Source organism: Lates calcarifer, linkage group LG8 (assembly GCF_001640805.2).
Source record: "Lates calcarifer isolate ASB-BC8 linkage group LG8, TLL_Latcal_v3, whole genome shotgun sequence".
Classification (NCBI taxonomy): Eukaryota; Metazoa; Chordata; class Actinopteri; family Centropomidae; genus Lates; species Lates calcarifer.
This window is the reverse complement of record NC_066840.1, coordinates 21,452,647-21,472,605: the sequence shown is the minus strand read 5'-3', so window position 1 is coordinate 21,472,605 and position 19,959 is coordinate 21,452,647. Positions and strand designations below refer to the sequence as shown.

Sequence of the window (19,959 nt, the reverse complement as noted above, 5' to 3'; positions counted from 1 at the left end):
AGTCATTAATATTAAAGGTACACTGAAATAAAAAATGCATTTTCTAAAATCTAATCCTGTGTATCTGCGTGAATTTCCCAATTATCTCTTAGTGTGTTACCAAATACATTTCCAAAAACATTGCTAAAGTGTTTTTTAAATCACAATCTCTCTCTTTTTTCTTCCTGTAAAACTTGTTTTATTGATGACTCAACTTGAGGCGTGTACATAATTTATCTAATATGATATGAATATGTGAGTGACTAGCTAACTCTGCTCATTATATGAAACTGCACTGGACCATTAGCTCATAGAGAGTTGTTCTGAGTCAGAGGTGTGTTTGGATGTTGGGAAAAACTGACATTTCCAAAGAGTTTTGTGTAACAGGGTATCTTAAAACATGTGGCCCAGAAGTCCCCTACAGCTCCTTATTGTCCTGTATTTTGCGAGTCCAATCTAATCTAAAGGACTGGATTTAAAACACCCCAGTAATTATACCCTATCCACATATTTCCTTTCACTTTGAAATGCATGACATTTGGTTGACAAAGATGCTCCAACTTCCATTTCACTGTGGTTTTAATAGGGTTCACTGTACGTGAGTATGAAGTAGAATCCAGCAGATATACTGCATCATTATCAGTCAGCCGATAAGTTGAAAAAAAACATTTTGCAGCTTGTAAAATGTCCCAGTTAGTACATCTTGGTCACAGTTCTTTAATGACTAAATCTAAGAGACGCTCTGTGGGTTATGGGTTTTGGCAAATAAAGAAATTGGCCAAAATAACATGATTAAATGTTATTTAACAATTAGAAGTTGGCATAGATTTTTGCCAGAAAACACCATAAATTCTAATGTGAACCACTTAGTACAAACACATCTGTGTCAGATCATTTAGTCTTAATTTTTGTGACTGAATCAAGAGGAAAAATCTGAAAGATGTGGTAAAATTATTTTTTGCTGGAGCTGTTTCTCTTGCATGAAGAATTTTTTTAAAGTGAGATTCAATATCTAAAAGCAAGACAGGAAAAGGCACCATCACATAAATAAGCCTTATTGTTAAGAAAAATGACACCTGATATCAAGAAATTCTTGAATTAAGTTCATTTGTATTGAAAAGTGGTAAAAAATAATCTCAACCCAGTGGCACATTTTGTTCATTTCTTTTGAGAAAATAAGATTTTGGATCTCAATAACAGACAAAATGACTTGCTAAAATGGAGATTTTTTTTCGCCATGATGTTTCTTTAATTCCCTTTTTAGTCTCACAGCCCTTGGCAGGTCAGCCAAAAAGTTAATTTCAGACTCTGCACACTACACACACACACACTTACACACACAGAGTGAGTGCATAATGTTGAGTCCTGAAAACAAGAGGGCGTATAGCTGTTTAATGTCAGAACAATCCGGTCCGGTGCTGTAGCTTGGGGTTCATGGTACAGGGAACATGGAATCCCTTTAGCTCGGCTGCTCGGCGCTGACAAGGTATCTGGCCTCAGATTCATTTAGAGAGTCAGCAGAAGAACACTAAGAGTCAGCTAGCCATCTGGATCAGACTGTGGCGAGGCAGATATTCACTCCAGCTCACAGGGGGATTCTCTCCCCAAAGACAAAAGCAGATGAGCTCAGCTTCAGTGCTTTCCGAAGACCTCGGTGTCAGGTTTGGATTATCTCACCTGCGCAATTTGTGTTTCCTCTGCTTTCCTCGTTTCTGTCTGCGTGTCACTTGTGCTGCAAACTAAACCATACTCCTCAAAGATCTTATTCATGTCCCCATAGCTTTGCCTTTAGAGTACCCGGGGGCTTAAGACTCAGTCGACATCCTTTAACAGCAGAAATGCCGGTGGATTTTTAGGGGTCTAGGAGTAGGCGAAAATGCTAATATGTGAAGAGGGTAAATATGAGTGAGTGACATTTCCCCACAGGAATTCTAACATCTAAACAGTGGTTACTGCAGATACAGTATTTAGTCTGGGCAAGTGCTGTTTTTATTTTCTAGTTAGAATTCAACATAATATGATTCTTGTACTTGTACTTATTGGTGTAAAGTAAGCTAATAACATGAAATTCTACATGGAGTCCTAATTTGTAGGTAGTATATTTCTGTCTTTACTGCCTTAAACAGCCTGTTTCAGCTTGAATGCACCCCCTTGATAAGTTTAAAAAATGCATCCAAACCTAGACTCACACACACAAACACCAAGTGTCCGGAGGACAGAATAACATGGTTTTCTCTAGAAAAGATGGAAAAATATACATCTGTTGTAATAAACACTATAGAATGTGACGAGAATCTGTTGAAATTGTAAAAACTAAGTCTGCCTTTCACTATTTTAACTCAAAAAAAGTGGAGTTAGGGTAAAGTCAACCTTCAAAATTGACTAAATTGCAATGCAATCTTGCACAAAATGTGCTGACAAAGATCCACTGCTTAAGAAATTGGGTGCAGACCTTTGAGATGTACACAAACTAAGCAGATAATACATCATTTTAGAATTCATTCAGCAAATAGACAAAGACCTTCCCTTATCTGACAGTAAAGCCACCAGGTATGACTTGAAAAACACAAGGACAAAATGAAAGGAAAAAAGAATCAAAGGTTGTAAATGGATTTGATCTTTAACCAGTTAAACACCTCACTTGGTCCATTACCATAGCTTGTGATCAATTATTCATGGCGGGAGAAGCTCACGGGGTCAGGTGTTACCTTTGTAAACATTGGCTTCCCGTGCTGGGTGACCATGGTGCACTGATCACAGTCCAGGGTGATGCAGGAGTTGTGGAAGGACTCCTTGGAGTGTTTGAGGATGTAGTGGAGCTCGGTGACCCCTCCCTCAAACACCGTGCTGAAATAACGGGGGATCAACGTCCGGCCGATCGCTGCAGGGAGACAAAAGAGAGGGCAGAGTTGCTAAATATAGAAGGAGACCAAACGTGAAATGATGTGGGGAGGAGATACTGGGCTTAATGGCCAACAGATGGTGACAGCATAAAATACTGCCACTACTGTAGAACCACTAATGACTAGAATTGTGTTACTGTATATAACAATATTATGATTTAGGTCTGTATATTGTTTGAAATTTTTGCCACTAATGACAATATGATACATGTGCTTCAGTACTTCTACAACCTTTGAAGGATTATCTTGACATTTTCAGACTGATGCCACTCTCATGTCTGTGCAATTAGCTGTTAGCTTAGCTTATCATGAGTAGTGGAAAGAGGGAAACTGCTAGCCTAGCTATGTCCAAAACTCTTAAGCTCTTAAACAACAAATTAGGAAACTACTTCTACATTTCTGTTTGTATAAATTAAACAAATGCAATAATTAACTGTGGAGTTCCAAAGGAGCTGCAATAGGTGTATTTTTGAAGTTTGGACAGAGCAAGGCTAGCTGTGTCATTTTGCTAACCTTACCTAGCTGTCTCTTGACTCCAGTGCTACAGACTTAACTCACAGACATTAAAGCAGTATGGATATTTCTCTTCTAACTCCTGTAAAGAAAGCTAATATATTATTTCCCAAAATAACTGACACTTCCATTAATTTAAGATAAAATTAACATGAACCTATTTGTAATTCATTAAATGACGTAAAACATCTCAAATGTTTAATATTATCTAAACCCAAGAGCTGCATGAGAACTTTCCTTTGATTAGTGTAAACTGTGACCTAAACTCAAAACTGTTTAAACAAAGAAAAAGTAAAATAAAGGGTATGAATCTGAGGAGGCATTCAGGGCCAGAGTTCGGTTCCTAACAGTTTTTGATCCAGGCCAGAGACACACTTCAAGTTAAGACTAGTAATAAAAATAGTCATTTTATTTATTGTCTGTTACTGTATTCATCAAATGATCATTACAGAACAGATAATCATTCGATGGCAGATTTAAGTTAAAGTTAATAAAAATAAGAGACTAAAGAGAACGCAATCCAAAATGAAAAAAGTGATAAGCTAAGAAAGGCACAATAACAAAAAACTGCTGGACAAGGACATCTGCTTCAGATTCATTAATCAAGATACACATTTTATTGGCTGTCAAAAGTTCTTTGTAGGAGTTAGAAACCGATCAGATGTTTAACTGAATAAAACTGATTAAATATTTGAAAGCAAAGATGTGTTCTACTTTTCCTATCTGACCACTTTTCCATTGTACAAAATCATTCTAGGAACACAGGAAAGATTGTTAAGTCTGGTGTCTATTGATCTGACTTTAACCTCTGCACTCATTACAGCTGATTGGATGTAACACTGCTAATGAAGGAGTCTCAGCTTTTTTTTGCCCTTTTGAAATTTCTCTGGATGAGAACAGCTGCTAAATCCTTAAAGCATACATGTAATATGTCCAAATTTAGAATACAGAGCAGGCATTCATTCATATTCTTCCCTTATCCAGGCTAATTAAAAGCAATAATCCCACACAAATCATTTACAGTATTTTTAGCAGTCCTGTAGTAATTATGAGAAATCTGAATGAACTCGCAGCTAAACATACGCTATCGAACAGCAGCTGTCCTGCTGATTGTGGTCAATTTATGAATCAAGAATTCTCAATACAATAAGCACATTTCAGATTAAGGGAATCTATTGGATTGTCCTGAAACCTATCGATTCACTGATGCGCTGAATACCAGGTTGCCTTCAGGAAAGCTGCTCACCGTCCAAGAAATACCCAAATCCTTTATTCTAAAATTGAATCAGATTTTTTTTTTCCTTGAAACAAGTGTCAAATAAATCTCCCAGTGCAAAGGTAAATTCAGCCCTTCCCAACACATCTGAAGATTAAAGATTTTCTTGAAACAACTGACAATATCATGAATTTCAGCCTCTCAATCCACTTCTTCCAAGATATGACACTTCATATAACACACTCGCTTTTGAATATTCCTCAAATGAGTGAGACTGCACAGGAAAGAGGAGAGTATTTTCACATATTTTTTCAGAATAATATGATTCCATGACTTGAGTTTAGTATTAAACTGAATTATTAAGATGGACAACTTCTGCAGAGCAAACTTTCTGGAGAAGCCTACAGAGACGACGAACGGGCTGCATGATGAAAACTGGAGGAGGAGTCAGGGAGGGAGAAATTGTCTTCAGTGTTTTATAGCCCTCAGGCTTCGTCTGGTTTCCATCTCTTCTGTGTTAGCTGGCTTCAAGGAGAAGAATGGATGATACACACAGAGAGGCTAACATTTCCCATTACATTATGGATGCACTGTGATGGTGTGCAAAATACAGATTCCTGAATACTTGGATGTATTGTACAGTATGAAACAATGTCCAGAATTGCCTCTCCTTCTCAGTTTTTAACTTTTAATTCCGAGAATATTAACGGTATATTTTCTTAACAGCCTGCTGTAAGGTAATTGAAAATGAAAATAAAAATGAAATTTCCCACAGGATCGTCCAAAACATAACAAAACACTGTGTTTAACAGCAACACCATCACGCCCAAACTTTAGCTCTATAGCTCACAGGTTCTTTTGTCTTAAAGCTCCTTTACTTCAGCAACATCAGTGAAAATCCCACTAAGAGCCTGAAATCCTGCTACAGGTCCTCTACCCACAAAAATCAAGTTGAGATGCTTTAAACTCCAAAAAGACGCTGTGACTTTATTCTGCAAAATGATTCTTGGGTCACTTGTTTTCAGAAAAGCAGGACTGTGAGTAATGATTATTTTCATTTGAATTCTGTGTAATTCTGTAGCATATTTTCTTCAGTAATTGATCAATTGTCTGGTCTATACAAACTGAATACTTTCACAGAGTATTAAAAAACAGCAAATATTCATATTTGAGAAGGTGGAACCACCAAACTTTGTGGCATTTCTGCTGAACATGTGAAGTAAAAGTATTAGACGATGATCAAAACTGTTGTTCACTGACTAATCTATAATCAATTAACTGATTTGGTTCTAAAGAAAAGTGTGATTACAGTCAATACTTCATTACATGCCTTGTTAAGATGGACATTTTGCAGTGTGTGGGCACAGCTTTATTTCAGTGCTTGGAAAACAGAAAGTGAGTCGAAAGTGAAAAATGAGATGTTAATGCACAGGATTTACTCAGAATATAAAGCAAGATTGTCTTCAATGCACAACTTAATATGTAGATCAGGGATTCTGCACAGCACCAACTGAGAACAGCTGCGTCAAACAGCTCTCACTTGGGACAAAAAAAAAATTCCTGCCTCTTCTGGTAACTGCAGAGCTCAATATTGCAGTTTACAGTTACTTGTTGAGCAGCTGTGCAGACCCAATCTGCAGAACGACCCATACCATCTCCAACACCACGTCTTAGCAAGACACTCTTCCTTAAAAGAGCCTGTTTTTTTCAAGCCATTATTTCTCTAGCTATAGGATTTCTGCTGAACACATACTCATTTTCAGCTCCACCCTGCATCAAACTCGTACACACAAACACGTCTGAGAGCTACAGTGCAACCACAGGCTTCATCCAAACATCACTGGGCAGTTCCACTTGAGCGACTTGACTTGCTCAAGGGCAGGGCCAGAAGTTACTGGAGGGGAAAGTGCTACTCATTCACTCAAATGCACAGGGGATCTCAACCAGCAACTGTCTTGTCTTTAACTGACAATTTTACTGCTGGCTGAAAACTTTTTATGTATAAAATATTTAGATCCCACCTGAGTTTTTTTTTAAAAATTATTACATTTTTAATTTTACTTGTCATGCCATCTTGTGGCCCAGATCTAATGGGATTAGACAGCTTGGCAAAACACTGATAATGTTTACAGTACACCAGTGTCCCTTGCATCTAAAGACAGCTGTGAGCTAGAGTGATCATGCAGTATTTTAAGTGGGCAATCAAAAAATGGCCCTGCTTTAAGTGTGGTTGGGGACTTGCTGCTTCAGGTACCAGCAAGACATAAAAATGTAATCCAGGTGGTCCATGTGTTTGCAGGATTATCAGATGCGCAAACATGGCACAGTGGTTTGTAATACTATGAGACAGGACTTAACAACTTCAGAAAGTTATCTTGAACACCGCTGTTTTATTTTTTGTCCTGAGGACAACATCAGAAATACAACATTCATGCTACACAGTGCTCTACCAGAATTGTGCTGCCAACGCAGCGCCTTCCTGAATATTGTCACATTTCATTCTGGTAAATTTAAGCCAGGTACAACTATTTTTTTGGATGAACCTGTTTTATTTATTTATTTTTTTTTTTCTTTTTTTTGCCTCCTGCCTTCTGTGCTGGCATCCCGCTGCATCATCAGAATGGCTTCATTCAAATAAATGATGGTTGCTGTGTTGTTTTATGCAGGGCTGAATGTCAGTCTGAAATGCTGCCTAAATCAGTGATTCCCAGCCAGAGGTACTTGTACTCACGGGAGCACTTTCGCAGTTACCAGGGGATACATGGAAAGATAGTGGAGTAGCTTGGCTAATTTGAACAAATGACTATGATTTGGTTAAAAAAAATACATCCATAGCCAAATGGTTGGGCCGCATACCGCATGGGCCTTTGAGCCCTGAGCAGCTAGTCCCTGGTTCAACTCCCGATCTGGTAGGACTTTTGCTGTATGTCTCTCCCCATTTCCTGTCTCTCTTTCACTGTCCTATCTTACAAAGGCTAGATAGCCCAAAAAAATATAGTTTAAAAAAACAATACATCCACAAATTTGTGTTCAGGAATATGAGGAGGATTTATAATAATAACTAATAAACTACCAGTTTTAATAAGCTGCTTCACAGTCCCACCAACCTTGAGTCAGTTCTATCACTTCTCCACCACATGCTTAGAAAAGTGTTAAATAACACCCAGTTTAAAACCAGTTCAAAGTAGGATTATGAGGTGTTGATGAAGAGGTACTAGCTTATCTAATATAGCTGTGGACTACGTCAGGTAAAAAAAGAAGGTTGACAAGCACTGTTAGCAACCCTTAAAACACAGTGAGTGAAAATACATTTTCCCTTTGTTTTGTTTCTTTTTAGCATCATTGGTTCAACTGGGAATCAAACCTCTAATCCTGCCAAGTGTTAGTGACCTGGTCTACCCACTGAGCTATGCCGGACTGTTAAATAACAGCAAAAACAAAACAAGCACAAATCCTGACTTTGGGATTATGAAGGCGAGCATGTTGGGATTTCCTTTAGCCTCTCATTCCTCGCCTAGTGGAACAAGTCTCTCTGTTCCTCTGCATTTTCCTGCCCGTCAAATCTCCATCATTAGAACACTGCTAGAAAAAAAAATCGGGACAGCCACATTATCCAGCAGCACATGGCCTCTGATTTCAAGCCGAAATAATCCATCTTAGAGTCAACACTCTGTTGGCTCGAATTATGCTCTTTCTCCCCTTCCCCCGGGGTGGGTGGGTGGTCAGGAGGAGGTGTGTGTGCGTGTGGAGGGGGGAGGAGGAGGAGAGGGGTGGGGGGAATGAAGCCTGGGAATAAAACTTCATTTAGAAGTGAAATGTCCCCAAAGACAGTGGCTCGAGAGGCTCTTGAGGTCAGACCTAGATGGTAGAGTCTCGATTGGGGGAGAGAAAGAGAGAGAGAGAGAGAGAGAGAAAGAGAGGGAGATGAGGATGATGTTGGCGGTCGGGTATGGGGGTGGTGAGGGGGTGAGGGTGTACCCGTGACTGGCATGTTTTTCAAATTCGATAAAGTCAGGCATGACTAAATAACACATAAAATGTTTGGCATCGTGAGCAGTGGCTGAGGGAAGAGGAGGGAGGGAGGGAGGGTGAGCTGCAGGGTCCGCTCGCTGTGGATGACTGTGTAAATGATGCTCTCTCTCTCTCTCTCCCTCTATTACTTGCACTGCACTCTCTCTCTCTCTCTCTCTCTCCTCTCTCTCTCTCTCTCTCTCTGTCTTGCTCCCTCCCTCGCTCGGTCTCCACCACGGTTGAAAAACAAAGTACGTCTAGGAGTGGAGCTGACTGCTAATGCGGTGAAGCTCTGAGGAGACGAGGGGGGGCTGGGGGAGGAGGTGTGGGGTGGAGGGATTGGGACAGAAAAAATGAGTGAGGGATGAAAGAGAGAGAGAAGGAAGAAACTCAGAGGGAAGATGAAAAAATAAGCTTGTCAATGAGGGAAAGAGGACTCACTGAGGGGTAATAGGAGCGAGAGACTGCAGGAGACGGTGAGATGGCAGGAGAGAGAGAGACAGAGGGAGTTGGAGGGGGGAGGAGGAGAGCGGGATGCTCAGGTGATACGCAGATCTGCTTCTTGCCCACCTCACCAAGCCATGCAGGAGTTTTGGTTGCGTCTTCTCAACCAAAACTGTCCTAATAAAACCCAGTGTGCGTAGCCCGGGATGACAGAGTGATAGATAAGCATGTAATGGTAGCCATGCTAGCAAGTCTTGGATCATTTCAAGCACAGTGGTCTTGTGTTTCTCTCTCAGATAGTTTCTAGGCTGAGGTTCAAATATTTTCTAGACTCCCACTTCTGCATATTTGTATTGTAAGCAAACGCCGTAGCTCACTAGCTTTAAGTCAGCAGGCCTCAATGTCTTGCTCAAGGGCACTTTTAAGGACACTGGCTGTCGCACTGATCAAACCAGGAGGTGATGTAACACCCAACCTTTTAAAAATTTTACCTGGCCTCAGAAATGATCAATCATCTTCAATTAATCAAACATTTTAAGTTGATACGGGTGCTGGTTGGTCCTACATGTGTTTTGGTTTATAAGGTCTCTAAAATTATACATAATAGAGACAAAGTAAAGCCCTAAACAAACCTAAAGTCTATGAAGTGATGACAACAAAATACCCTCTCCAGAAAAATACAGAGAAGAAACTTTGTTTCCAAAGTCAAACAAAAAGCATTATGAAAACGCTTATGAAACACTTATGTTATGAAAGCCAAATTGAATTATACTCGTGGGTACGTGTCCCCTCAAGTTGAACGGGCATGCCCCCCATTGGAATAAACTATTGTTGTTTCAGGTGCATTTCAGAATTTGTTATAATCTTTTATACTTCTGTATTGTTTGCTGCACTGCACCTCTACCATATTCACAAATTAACTGATCAAAAAATACAGACCCAGTAATTAAGAGTGGGTCTGTCCCTAACTGACCAAATATCCACATGCAAATACTGTTCTGTGTGGTCACTGTAACATTTTTCAGGCAAGGTGATACATACATGATTTATCTGTTGTTGTTGTTTTTTAATCTGGTAATTGTTTGGTCTGTAAAATGTAAGAAAATGGTGAAGAAAATCCCATCACATGCCAAACAAATACCCATTATACAGTAAGTCTAGAGCTGAAATAATTAATAGATTAGTCTTCTGACAAAAGCTGATATGGAATAATTTGATTAAATGAGTTCTAACTCATCTTTTTAGTCACACAATCAATCAAAACTGCCAAATATTCACTGTTTGACTGTTTAATTTGCTGTAAATTGTAAATATGTATATATTGTAAATATATTTAGGTTTTCAACTTTTGATTCGTTAAAATAAAATAAATAGCTTTCAGATCTATTAATCACCGTGACTTGATTAACTGAATGATTAATCAAATAATCAGATCAATTACGGTCAGGTTAATTGACAATGAAATAACAGTTGCAGCCCAACAAGAGTCCAACATCAGATTGTTTGCTTTGTCCAGCTAGCAGTTCAAACCCCAATGATATTCAATTCAGACGCTGTTTGGATTTTTGCTTTAATTATTAACTGACACTGATTCATTTGCTGTTGATGAACTAATTGATTAATCAACTGACTGCTTCAGTGCATGGTGGGTAAGGAAACAGGTGCAGATTGTACAGTCTAGAGTCAGAGAAACTGTTTCTACCACTCAGCCAGTGGGAGAGGACAATGCCAGCTCCACACAAAAGCACCACATTAGCACAAATTAAACAGAAATGAGGTAAAATAGAGAAAAGAAATTGTAAAAAAGGAGTCAACATGGAAGACGTATGAAACATGGACAGGGAAAGCTCCACAGGGAGAAAATTACGAACACGATCAGTCACTTCAGTGCTAAAAAAAGGCGCCCCAGCAGTCCTATGTCGTAGGCCCATGCTGAAAATCTGTTAATGGGCAGTCAGATTTCACACTCACCAACAGAGCACAAGCCAAACAAAACTTCACACAAATAACTGCAGAGGGACTCGCATGGAGCCCAGATGAGATGAAGAATATTTGTTGGGGATCTTATTTATTTTTCTTTCCTCTTCACCTCACCCCACTTCTCTCTCTCTCTCCCTCACTGTCCTCTCTCCCTCACTCTTTCCCTCTTTTCTTTTTCATGTGTTTTCCTTTCCCTGCACTGAGCTGATTGGCCCGTCTTCAGACGCGGGGCACTCCAGAGATACAGATTAGCTGGCACTTGTTTGGGCGAACACGACAAGGAGCATATGCCTCTCAAGTAATGTGTACCCAAACATGCAATTTACAAATAATTAACGTGGTGTTAATTAGTCACATTAATTCATGCCACTTTGTTGGGATTGTTCCCCCACCACCCCCCACCCCCACCACCCATGGTCCCCAGGACTCCTGCCAGCAACGTCAGCCAGTGAGACGGCGAGAACGATTTTTCTGCTCCGAAGCGAGAGCAGGGCATCAGAAGAAAAAAGGGCCGTTGGCTGGTGCACACACACTGGCATACACACTCACACACACAGAGTTCATACAGGCACCTACACATATTCAAGATTCAAGAGTAATATTCACACACGCCACCCCTCCATGGACATGTGTGCACACCTACACACTGAACCAACAATTTTAACGTGCAGATGCGTGTGTCTTAAAGTTTGATTTAAAAAAAAAAAAAAAAAAAAACAGCAAATAATTTCAACGATAATGCCAGCACTAGTCTATATTTTTTTTACTGTTAATGAATTCGATCAAAAGGTGAAAACAAACAATGCAGAGGTACATTTCTTAACACTTTCCGCCATCCCTATCCTGTCTGTGGCTCTCAGCCACAAGCCCCTTCACTCCTGCTGAACACGTGAAACTTTAAAATCAATCACAAATACAATGGTGCCATTTTAAAGGAAGCAAAGCAATTTCCAAAAACAGGGTGGGAGCTGCAGTTTTTAGCGAACATTACCAAAATTGGGGTAAATAGCGTAAATAAATTTGTAGGGGACTATTTCCACCTGCGAATTAATACACATTTGGTGCTCTGAAGAGTATTTCCAACAGCAGTTTGGTGTTATGTCAGATTGAGTCAAAATAGTAAAACAGTGTCATACATGTTCATTGTAATGATGGAGGATGTCACCTAGTGCAACAGTGTGTCTCACTGATGTGTTTTTAATAGTATTTGGACAAAAAAGGAGCTGTAACACAACATCAGATACTTGTTATAAGATCATTTCATCATGGCTTTTGATCATTTGTTGGAAAATATGGAACACCAACTTTATCCTTTAAAATACAGTATTTCTAAATGTTAGACTTTCAATTTTTCAGTACTATTACCAATATGCCTATGATCTTCTTGGTCTTGGGAGCCGATACCAGAAAAACACTTATTTTGACACCTTGCTGTGAGGTGACAAAATTAAGATTGGAATTATTTTATCAGTGCCATGGCTGCATTTCAGTACCAAAACATTACTGAGGTTTGATACCCAGCCCCAGTGTTATATTATATGGTGTGGTGTTGATGCATTTGTGTGACTGGGTTTATTTTGCTCTATACTGTATGTATGCAGGGAGGGCTTTATGTGTGCATACATTATACATACTTGTACAGTCTTCTGTTAGTCTGAGTGTGTGTGTGTGTGTACATACAGTAGTAGTACATAGTGTGTCTAAGTGTTTCTCCCTGTGCACTGTAAGTGTTTCATATGTAAGCTGACATCCATGGTGCACAGGAGAGCATTAGAGCTATGCTATGTCTGTGCTGTCCACTACCACAGTCACACACATGTAAAAACACACATACACATACAACATATACATGCACAGTAATGATGCACCTAGGGAGTACAGAGGCAGCTACATAAACAATATGCACACCCACAGACAGAACAAAAATAAACACATGTAAACATGTAGAGATGTGCCAGGAAATATGTGAACCATGGCATCACCTCCTGAGTAAACAGATTAGCCATTTCTATAGATCTGAATTCAATATATTGTGTTGCCTTTCAATAAAAGCTAAATATTATTAATATAGTGTATCTTATATAGAGTATTTTATTTTTATGCATACAAGTTTTGTACATAGAGGCAGAAGATTGGTGTTGCTTCTCACCTCTAGAGACAGCTCTTGGCAATAGCGATAGCAAAATTTACAAAAAACAAATTGTTAGGCCATCCTTGATACTGTGCGTCCATTTACAGATGTGACTTGTCCAAAAGACCATATGCAAGCTACATATCTTTCACCAGCTCACCTGCATGAGCTTCATGTGAAATATTCGATCAAGTATGCTTCAAACCACCAGTTAAAGGTTGATGTGTTAGACTGAGAAGAGCAAATACTGTAGTTCTTCACATGAAGCAGGTACAAAATTTCATGCTGAACCAATCACAGAGTATCAGTCCCATTTTTCATGAAGTTGGGAGTAAAAGGCTGGAACCGAGGCTGGTTAAAATTTAGTAGTAACTGTAACAGAAAGCATGGCAGGCTGTCACTGAACACCCTTAACGTGGCAATGAACACAAAAGGAGTTCTACTCTAAAAGAAAGTCATTACCTGGAAATCATTACTTAAAGTTCATCTTTCAATATCTGCAAAATATAGACAATCTACTTTGTTGAAGGGTAATCATTTTGTGAGCCACAGATTAAAGTTACTCCTATCCTTTGAAAAAGTACCACCGTTTGCGTCTAATTTTGTGCCATCAATCATTTTTGCACGAAAAGATGTTGTCGTTTTCCTCTGAATGGCATTATCTCAATTTGGAATGAGACTAGTCAAACCCAGACCACTCAGACATGTCAGCGCTGTTCGTCCAACCCCGTCCAGCTAGTTGATGATTAAACCGCATACTGGTGGAGTACAGCTCACAGAATGAAGCCAAATTAAAAAGCGGGGAGAAAAAAAAAAGAAAAAAGAAAAAAGAAAGAGGCGAGAAAGTCGGGAGATACTCAGTGGGCGATTATGCAGCAAATGCAGTCCTCCGCAGTGCAGAAGAGAAAAGGATGAAAATGAGAAGGGGGAGAGCAAGGAGAAACTGTGGATGATCCATAATGTCTGCATCCTGCAAATATTCATCAGACAGTCACTACCTTGTTTCAGTGGTCAGGTGGGGTTCAGTAGATAGAGCAAGGCACTTAAAGGGTTACAAGTTCAGTTCTTCCTGTGTGGCTCAATGGAAAGAGGAGGACACTAACATTTACAATGTGAGTTTCAATTCCCTGTGTGACTTCATGGTAAAATCAAGGGACTAATGCTGCAAAGACTGGGGCAGCAGATCTTTATGTTTTTACTATTAACACAGTTTCTTTACTTATTCAACGTTTATGGAAACTAAATTGACTAATCTAGTGAATTAAACACAAATCATAATATTTCCTATAATCCAATGTTGACATAAAACACAAAATTGATTACATCATGTACATCATACTCAAGTGATTAACCAAAAAACTGTGATAAGGTGACAAACATATTGGACAGTAATTCAACTGTAACAAATCAGAACAACTATGGGCGACTGACTCTCAAGAGGCCTGATATCAAAATCCTGTGTTTTTAGAAAAGAAATCCATAAAGATTAAAGATCAAGGTTCAATACTTCATTGTCATTTCAACATGGCTGATAGGAATTTGGTTTGGTGAGCTCGCACAAAACAAAAACAAACAAAAAAACCTCATATCACATACAGTAATCACCATGGGACATAAAATAAGAGATAAAAAAGTAATTAAAATACATAATTAAATTGTTAAAACAAGTGTTCCCAAAGGGATGCTATCTTGCCATTTGTTTTCACAATAACACCCTCTATCTGTTTAGGTATTACGATGTATTGAATGTAGGTATTATGTTGTCAAATCACATCATGTCACGTCATGCTAAATGAATAGCAAACAGCAGACATTTGGGAAGCGAAGAACGTGAAGACTGGACTGTGTTGTTTGCAGCATATATTTTTCCCCAGCAGACTCTCTTGATTCTCAACACTTCTGTTCTGCATTTTTACATTTTAAGACATTCAGTTCTCTCCCAAGTGATTCCAGTCCCAAGTGTTTAAAGTGACTGAGCTGAGATTTACTGTCTCTCCTGAGGATAATCTCTGACTTCTCAGTTACTGAATGTTCTCCGTAAACTCAGGGCCTGCTGGACACCACCTCATAACCTATACACAAGGTTAGGCTAAAGCAAACAGATTATGGGACCTGCAAAAAAGGAGTAGATCAACAGACTTAGAGAGGTAATATTGATTTTTTTTTCCCCTACCTGTGACGTGTGTACAAACCAGAGCTTGCTTGGACCTACAGTATGCACTGTGATCAATAAGCTAAGCTAAAAATACTATTAAAATCGATTATTATCCCTTGGTGCAAGCTACAGTTGATGATCGGTGAGAGGAGAGACGCATGGATGAAAACCAAGCTGACATATTGATCTGTGAGCTTAATCGATGGTTGACGATAGGCTGCACTACTTGGCAAACAAATGTCTGTCTTCATCGACTCATATCTCTATCTAAATACCCATCATGAGCTACCATTACTGGGTCAACAGGGAGGGGTATTAGATCATTGGCAAACTAATTAAGTTGACTCAAGTTAACTGTTTGTCAAGCCTGTGACAAACAGCACGGTCGCAAAGTGCTTCACAGAGGACACACAAGAGACAAAGTGACAACATGCACATAATTAAAGGATAGTTTCAGTTTATTTTTCAATCTCTGCCTTAATACAATTCTTAAATGCCCTTATGTTCTGTGCGTTGCAGGAGATCAATTTTCTGTTGATCGATTAATCAATCAATCAGCTAACTGTTGCAGCTGTACAACACATCCCTCTGATGTTGCAAGGTACCAGCAAATGGTGCAATCCAAGTCTGAACTATAAACCATAATGTACACTGTAGGTATCTATGGTGGGACTACTGCTTAGCCCTTAAGTCAAGTATAAAACAGCTTTAGCTTAATTAAGTGGTTATCTTCCAAAAATACATGTTTTAGTATGAGAGTCCCTCTTTGTTCTTTATTGTTTGTTTCTTTTCTTGCTCACATATGCCTTGGTGGTGCATGTAGGGTTTGTTGCCAGGAAAAAAACACCCACAGTAAACCTACACATGACTACTAGAACAATGAAACCCACTTTATTTGGTTTGGAGTGCTGAAACATCATTCTCACTTTTGCTGAACCAAAGAGGGACTGTGGATTTTGTCCCCCATTTTTTCTGACATACCCACACTAGAACTGTATGGACAGAGAGATGAGTACAGGAACTGAAAACTGTCTCAGTGTACATATGGGATGTGGGTATTGTATTTTGTCTGAAATCTGAATCTTTAAGATATAAGACCAAATCCAGTGTGAGTTTACATATTGAAAACATACTTTACAGTGGATCTAGTGTCCTCATACAGTAGAGAAAGGGTTAAAAACACCCAGCATATATTCTAGAAGAACACTTACACATACTGGAGTCTGTGCATATAAGTGCACACGCACACACACGCACACATATTCTTGCACAAACACACACCAGAATGTGGGAATCACTGCCCAGGACATGAAATATTCATCAGTCATAAAACTTTAATTCAATCTCTCTCTCTCTCTCTCTCTTTCACTCTCTTTCTCCCTCTCTCTCTCTATATTTCCTGTCATTTTGGGGGGCTGCTGTTTTCTATTTAGGCGAGGTAAACACTTCCCCCACTGCCCCTGCAACGAAAAACAATAATAGATTTGATTAAAACCCCTTTTGCACAATTGTCCAAACGCACGAGCCAAAGCACATCATTAAGACGATGCTGCTACGTTTCAGATGGAGGAAACCACTGTTCTCATAGTTCAAAATTACATTTCAAAAAGGAAAGCTGCTGGGTGGCAAAGCAAGGAGCGGTCCTCGTTTAATACTGTGCTACTGAGTTTTAGAGGTCCCCTGTTATCAAAGTTATTGTCACTCAAACCATGGTATTCAAACACAGACAAGAAAAGCATAATCATACCAGTGCCTCAGTATAGTTTATAAAACGAAAAAGAAAATCAGTAACATGTTTATGCTTTATCATCACATTACAGCAATGAATTTGGGCTCAATTTCAAGACCATCGACATTTTAACGACCAAAAGACAGAGCCACAGTGGGTCGAAGCCTGACCAACCACAGGCATAACTATCAGAAAAAAATTAATCCTTGCATACTTCTCACTCATATCCAATCCAATCTCTCTCTCACTAGTGTCCAATTTGTCAGTTACACACAGTTCCATAATGCCTGTGTGTCTATATTACTGTTTGTATTCCATTTTCCCTTAAAAACCAAAGCATGATAATGAGAATTTGATCCTGAAAGTCTGTCATGACGCTACATTGATACTGAAATTAGCTTAAAAGTCATGAGGACAGGATTTATTTGTTCCTTTTTATTCTGAAAGTATATAAATATTAAATTAAATTTGACTAAATTTAATTTGCCCAAGCTGATTTCTATCTTTGCGACATCCTCTGTTTGGGAAAATGATTATTATCATTATTTTAAAATAAATCTTTAACCATGACCACAAACTGTCCTTACCCTTAAACGAGTGTTTTGACTGTCATCAGATTTTGTTGTGCACACTGTAGGGACAGTGACTGAAATACATTATTGGTTGATCTTTTGCAGATACAGAGATACAGTACAACCAGAATGACCATTTTGCAACTTTGCATAAATGTTTCTTTATAATGTTGATGAGAAACCTAATCCTGGCAGCGTCTCTTTCAGTTATAAGTTGTCCTGCTTGTTAGTGTTATACAAGCAGAATTTTTAGGAGACAGGCTTGTTTGGCATTTTTAGTAGGAGTACGAAAAACAGCAGCTTTGTGTTCTACAACTGATATACAACTGTCTCCATACTTGGAGACATTCATATGGTGATTGGACAGACCTTCTTTATTATGAATTTACTGCCACAAAACACAGTAAAATTATGTGACTTCTGCACCGAGAAATGCAATTCAGCTGGAACAAGGTGGACCAGCCGTTTCTCCCTGGTCTTATAACAACTAACAAGCAAAGGGCTGAGTGTACCACTAGAAAAATTCAACAGTAAACAGTCTGCTCTGTGCACCCAACAATGCTGCAAAATGTCACATACATTATTATGTGACTTCAATACTACAGTTACCACTTCCAAGAAGGATCTTATATTTTTCACAGCTCTTCAAAACTGGCTGTGTTGTGGTTTAGTTAAGTTTAGTTAACGTGAGAAAATATAGAATAAGATGACAAAAAAAATAAATAAAATGATGATATAGGCAGAAAAGAAGAAAATCTAATTATTACTTTGATCTTTTGGTGTTAAAAATAAAGAAAAGTAGCATATCAATGTACATATACTGCAACATTTTCCAGGTTTTGAGGGGAAGAAAGAATCAAACAACAGCTATGAGAGGCAGTTTCACCACCAGGCGATTACTGCTGGAAGGAAATCAAGGTACTGTATGTCTTTGTCTCGTTTTCTCAACATCTGCAGACCAGTTTCACCTGAATGGACCTCTATCATTTTGACTTTCCCAGCTGAAATCTGGGAGGGAGAGGAAGAAGGAGATAAGGACGAAAGTGTAACAAGAGAGAAAGAGAAACGGCAAAGCAGAAAGTCAGAAAGAGAGAGAGCGAGAGACGCATCTCCAGTCACCCTCATCCAACCTCACGCCACGCGTGGATGGTGACTGTTTGGGCAGAGAGGGGAGCCGGAGGGAGAGAGGGGATGGGGGAAGGGTGGGTGGGTGTGGGGGGGGGAGTCGGAAGTGTTGGGGATGGAGGGGGGTATGTCCCTTCGAGGCCAGCCCTCATCCCCTCTTCACCTCCATCCATAATTCAATAGCCCCCACCACCAACCCCCCTCCAGCCGCACCGACCCCCAGGGCGCAGCTCCGCAGGGAGGACACAACACGCAGAGGAGGAAGAGACAAAGACACCCCCCACCCACCCCAGCACCACCACCTCAACCACCACACACAACGCAAACAGAAAAAATGCCAGAACTCAGTGGTGAGATGCATCATTCCCCCCCATAAGTTAAGTCAAACTCCAATCACACATACTGAAGGACAAAACTGAAAAACCCTCATAAAGCTGAGAGCTCAACAGACGCCATGTACCTGATCAAGGGATCCTTGTAGAATGAATTAACAGCACATTCAAACCAACACACGCATTAACACACACACACACAGCCATTGTGTGACTCAGACTCCCGGTGAGCCCGAATTAATGGTAATGAGCATCGCTTTGCACCGTTTGGCCTCCGATAATCGAGCTCTGATCTAAAAGAGACAGCGATACCTGCTAGGCTCTCAGCAGCTCACCTAGGGGGAGGGGTTAGGGTCGGGGGTTGTGGGAGACCTGAAAGTCAAGGAAGCAAAATGAACACGGGATGAATTTGTGTATTACTGCAGGAGTGTGTGAACAGCATGCCCCCAAGTATGTTTTAGCATTCGTATTTATCCTGTGGTATAATAGTCCTTCTTATATTTTTAGACATATTTCCAGGTGACACTGGATATGGGAGCAGGATGTGGAGCAAGGAGATAATGTTTCCAAGTCTATAAGGTTTGATCAAATACATTCAGAAGAACTGGATGCTAATTAAGAGCAGCTGGTGAAGCAATCCCCAATGAAATGTTTACATAAAATAATCTTGACTCCATGGTCTTTAAGAGTCATTGTTCTTGGACCTTTAAAAATGTCTACCAACCAGAATGCAACTATAGAGTCTTAAAATCTTAAATAGGGTACCACAAAAAAATGTGGGTCACTTTCCAAACGAACAAAAGAGGGTTAGCATATTCGGACATTTCCAACAGCAAAACACATCTCCTACTTTAGCTTGATTAAGATCG

At 39.5% G+C, this 19,959-nt stretch overlaps 1 protein-coding gene across 4 annotated transcripts in view; it reads right to left on the bottom strand.

Moving 5' to 3' along the window:
* The window catches only part of ldb2a (LIM domain binding 2a), an 89,318-nt gene that overhangs the window by 31,082 nt on the left and 38,277 nt on the right, over nt 1–19,959 (bottom strand). For all 4 annotated transcript variants that reach the window (XM_018687645.2, XM_018687644.2, XM_051072530.1 and 1 more), the window contains exon 3: nt 2,688–2,860. In XM_018687645.2, the coding sequence (XP_018543161.1) occupies nt 2,688–2,860 (173 nt within the window). The remainder of the gene's footprint in view (nt 1–2,687; nt 2,861–19,959) is intronic.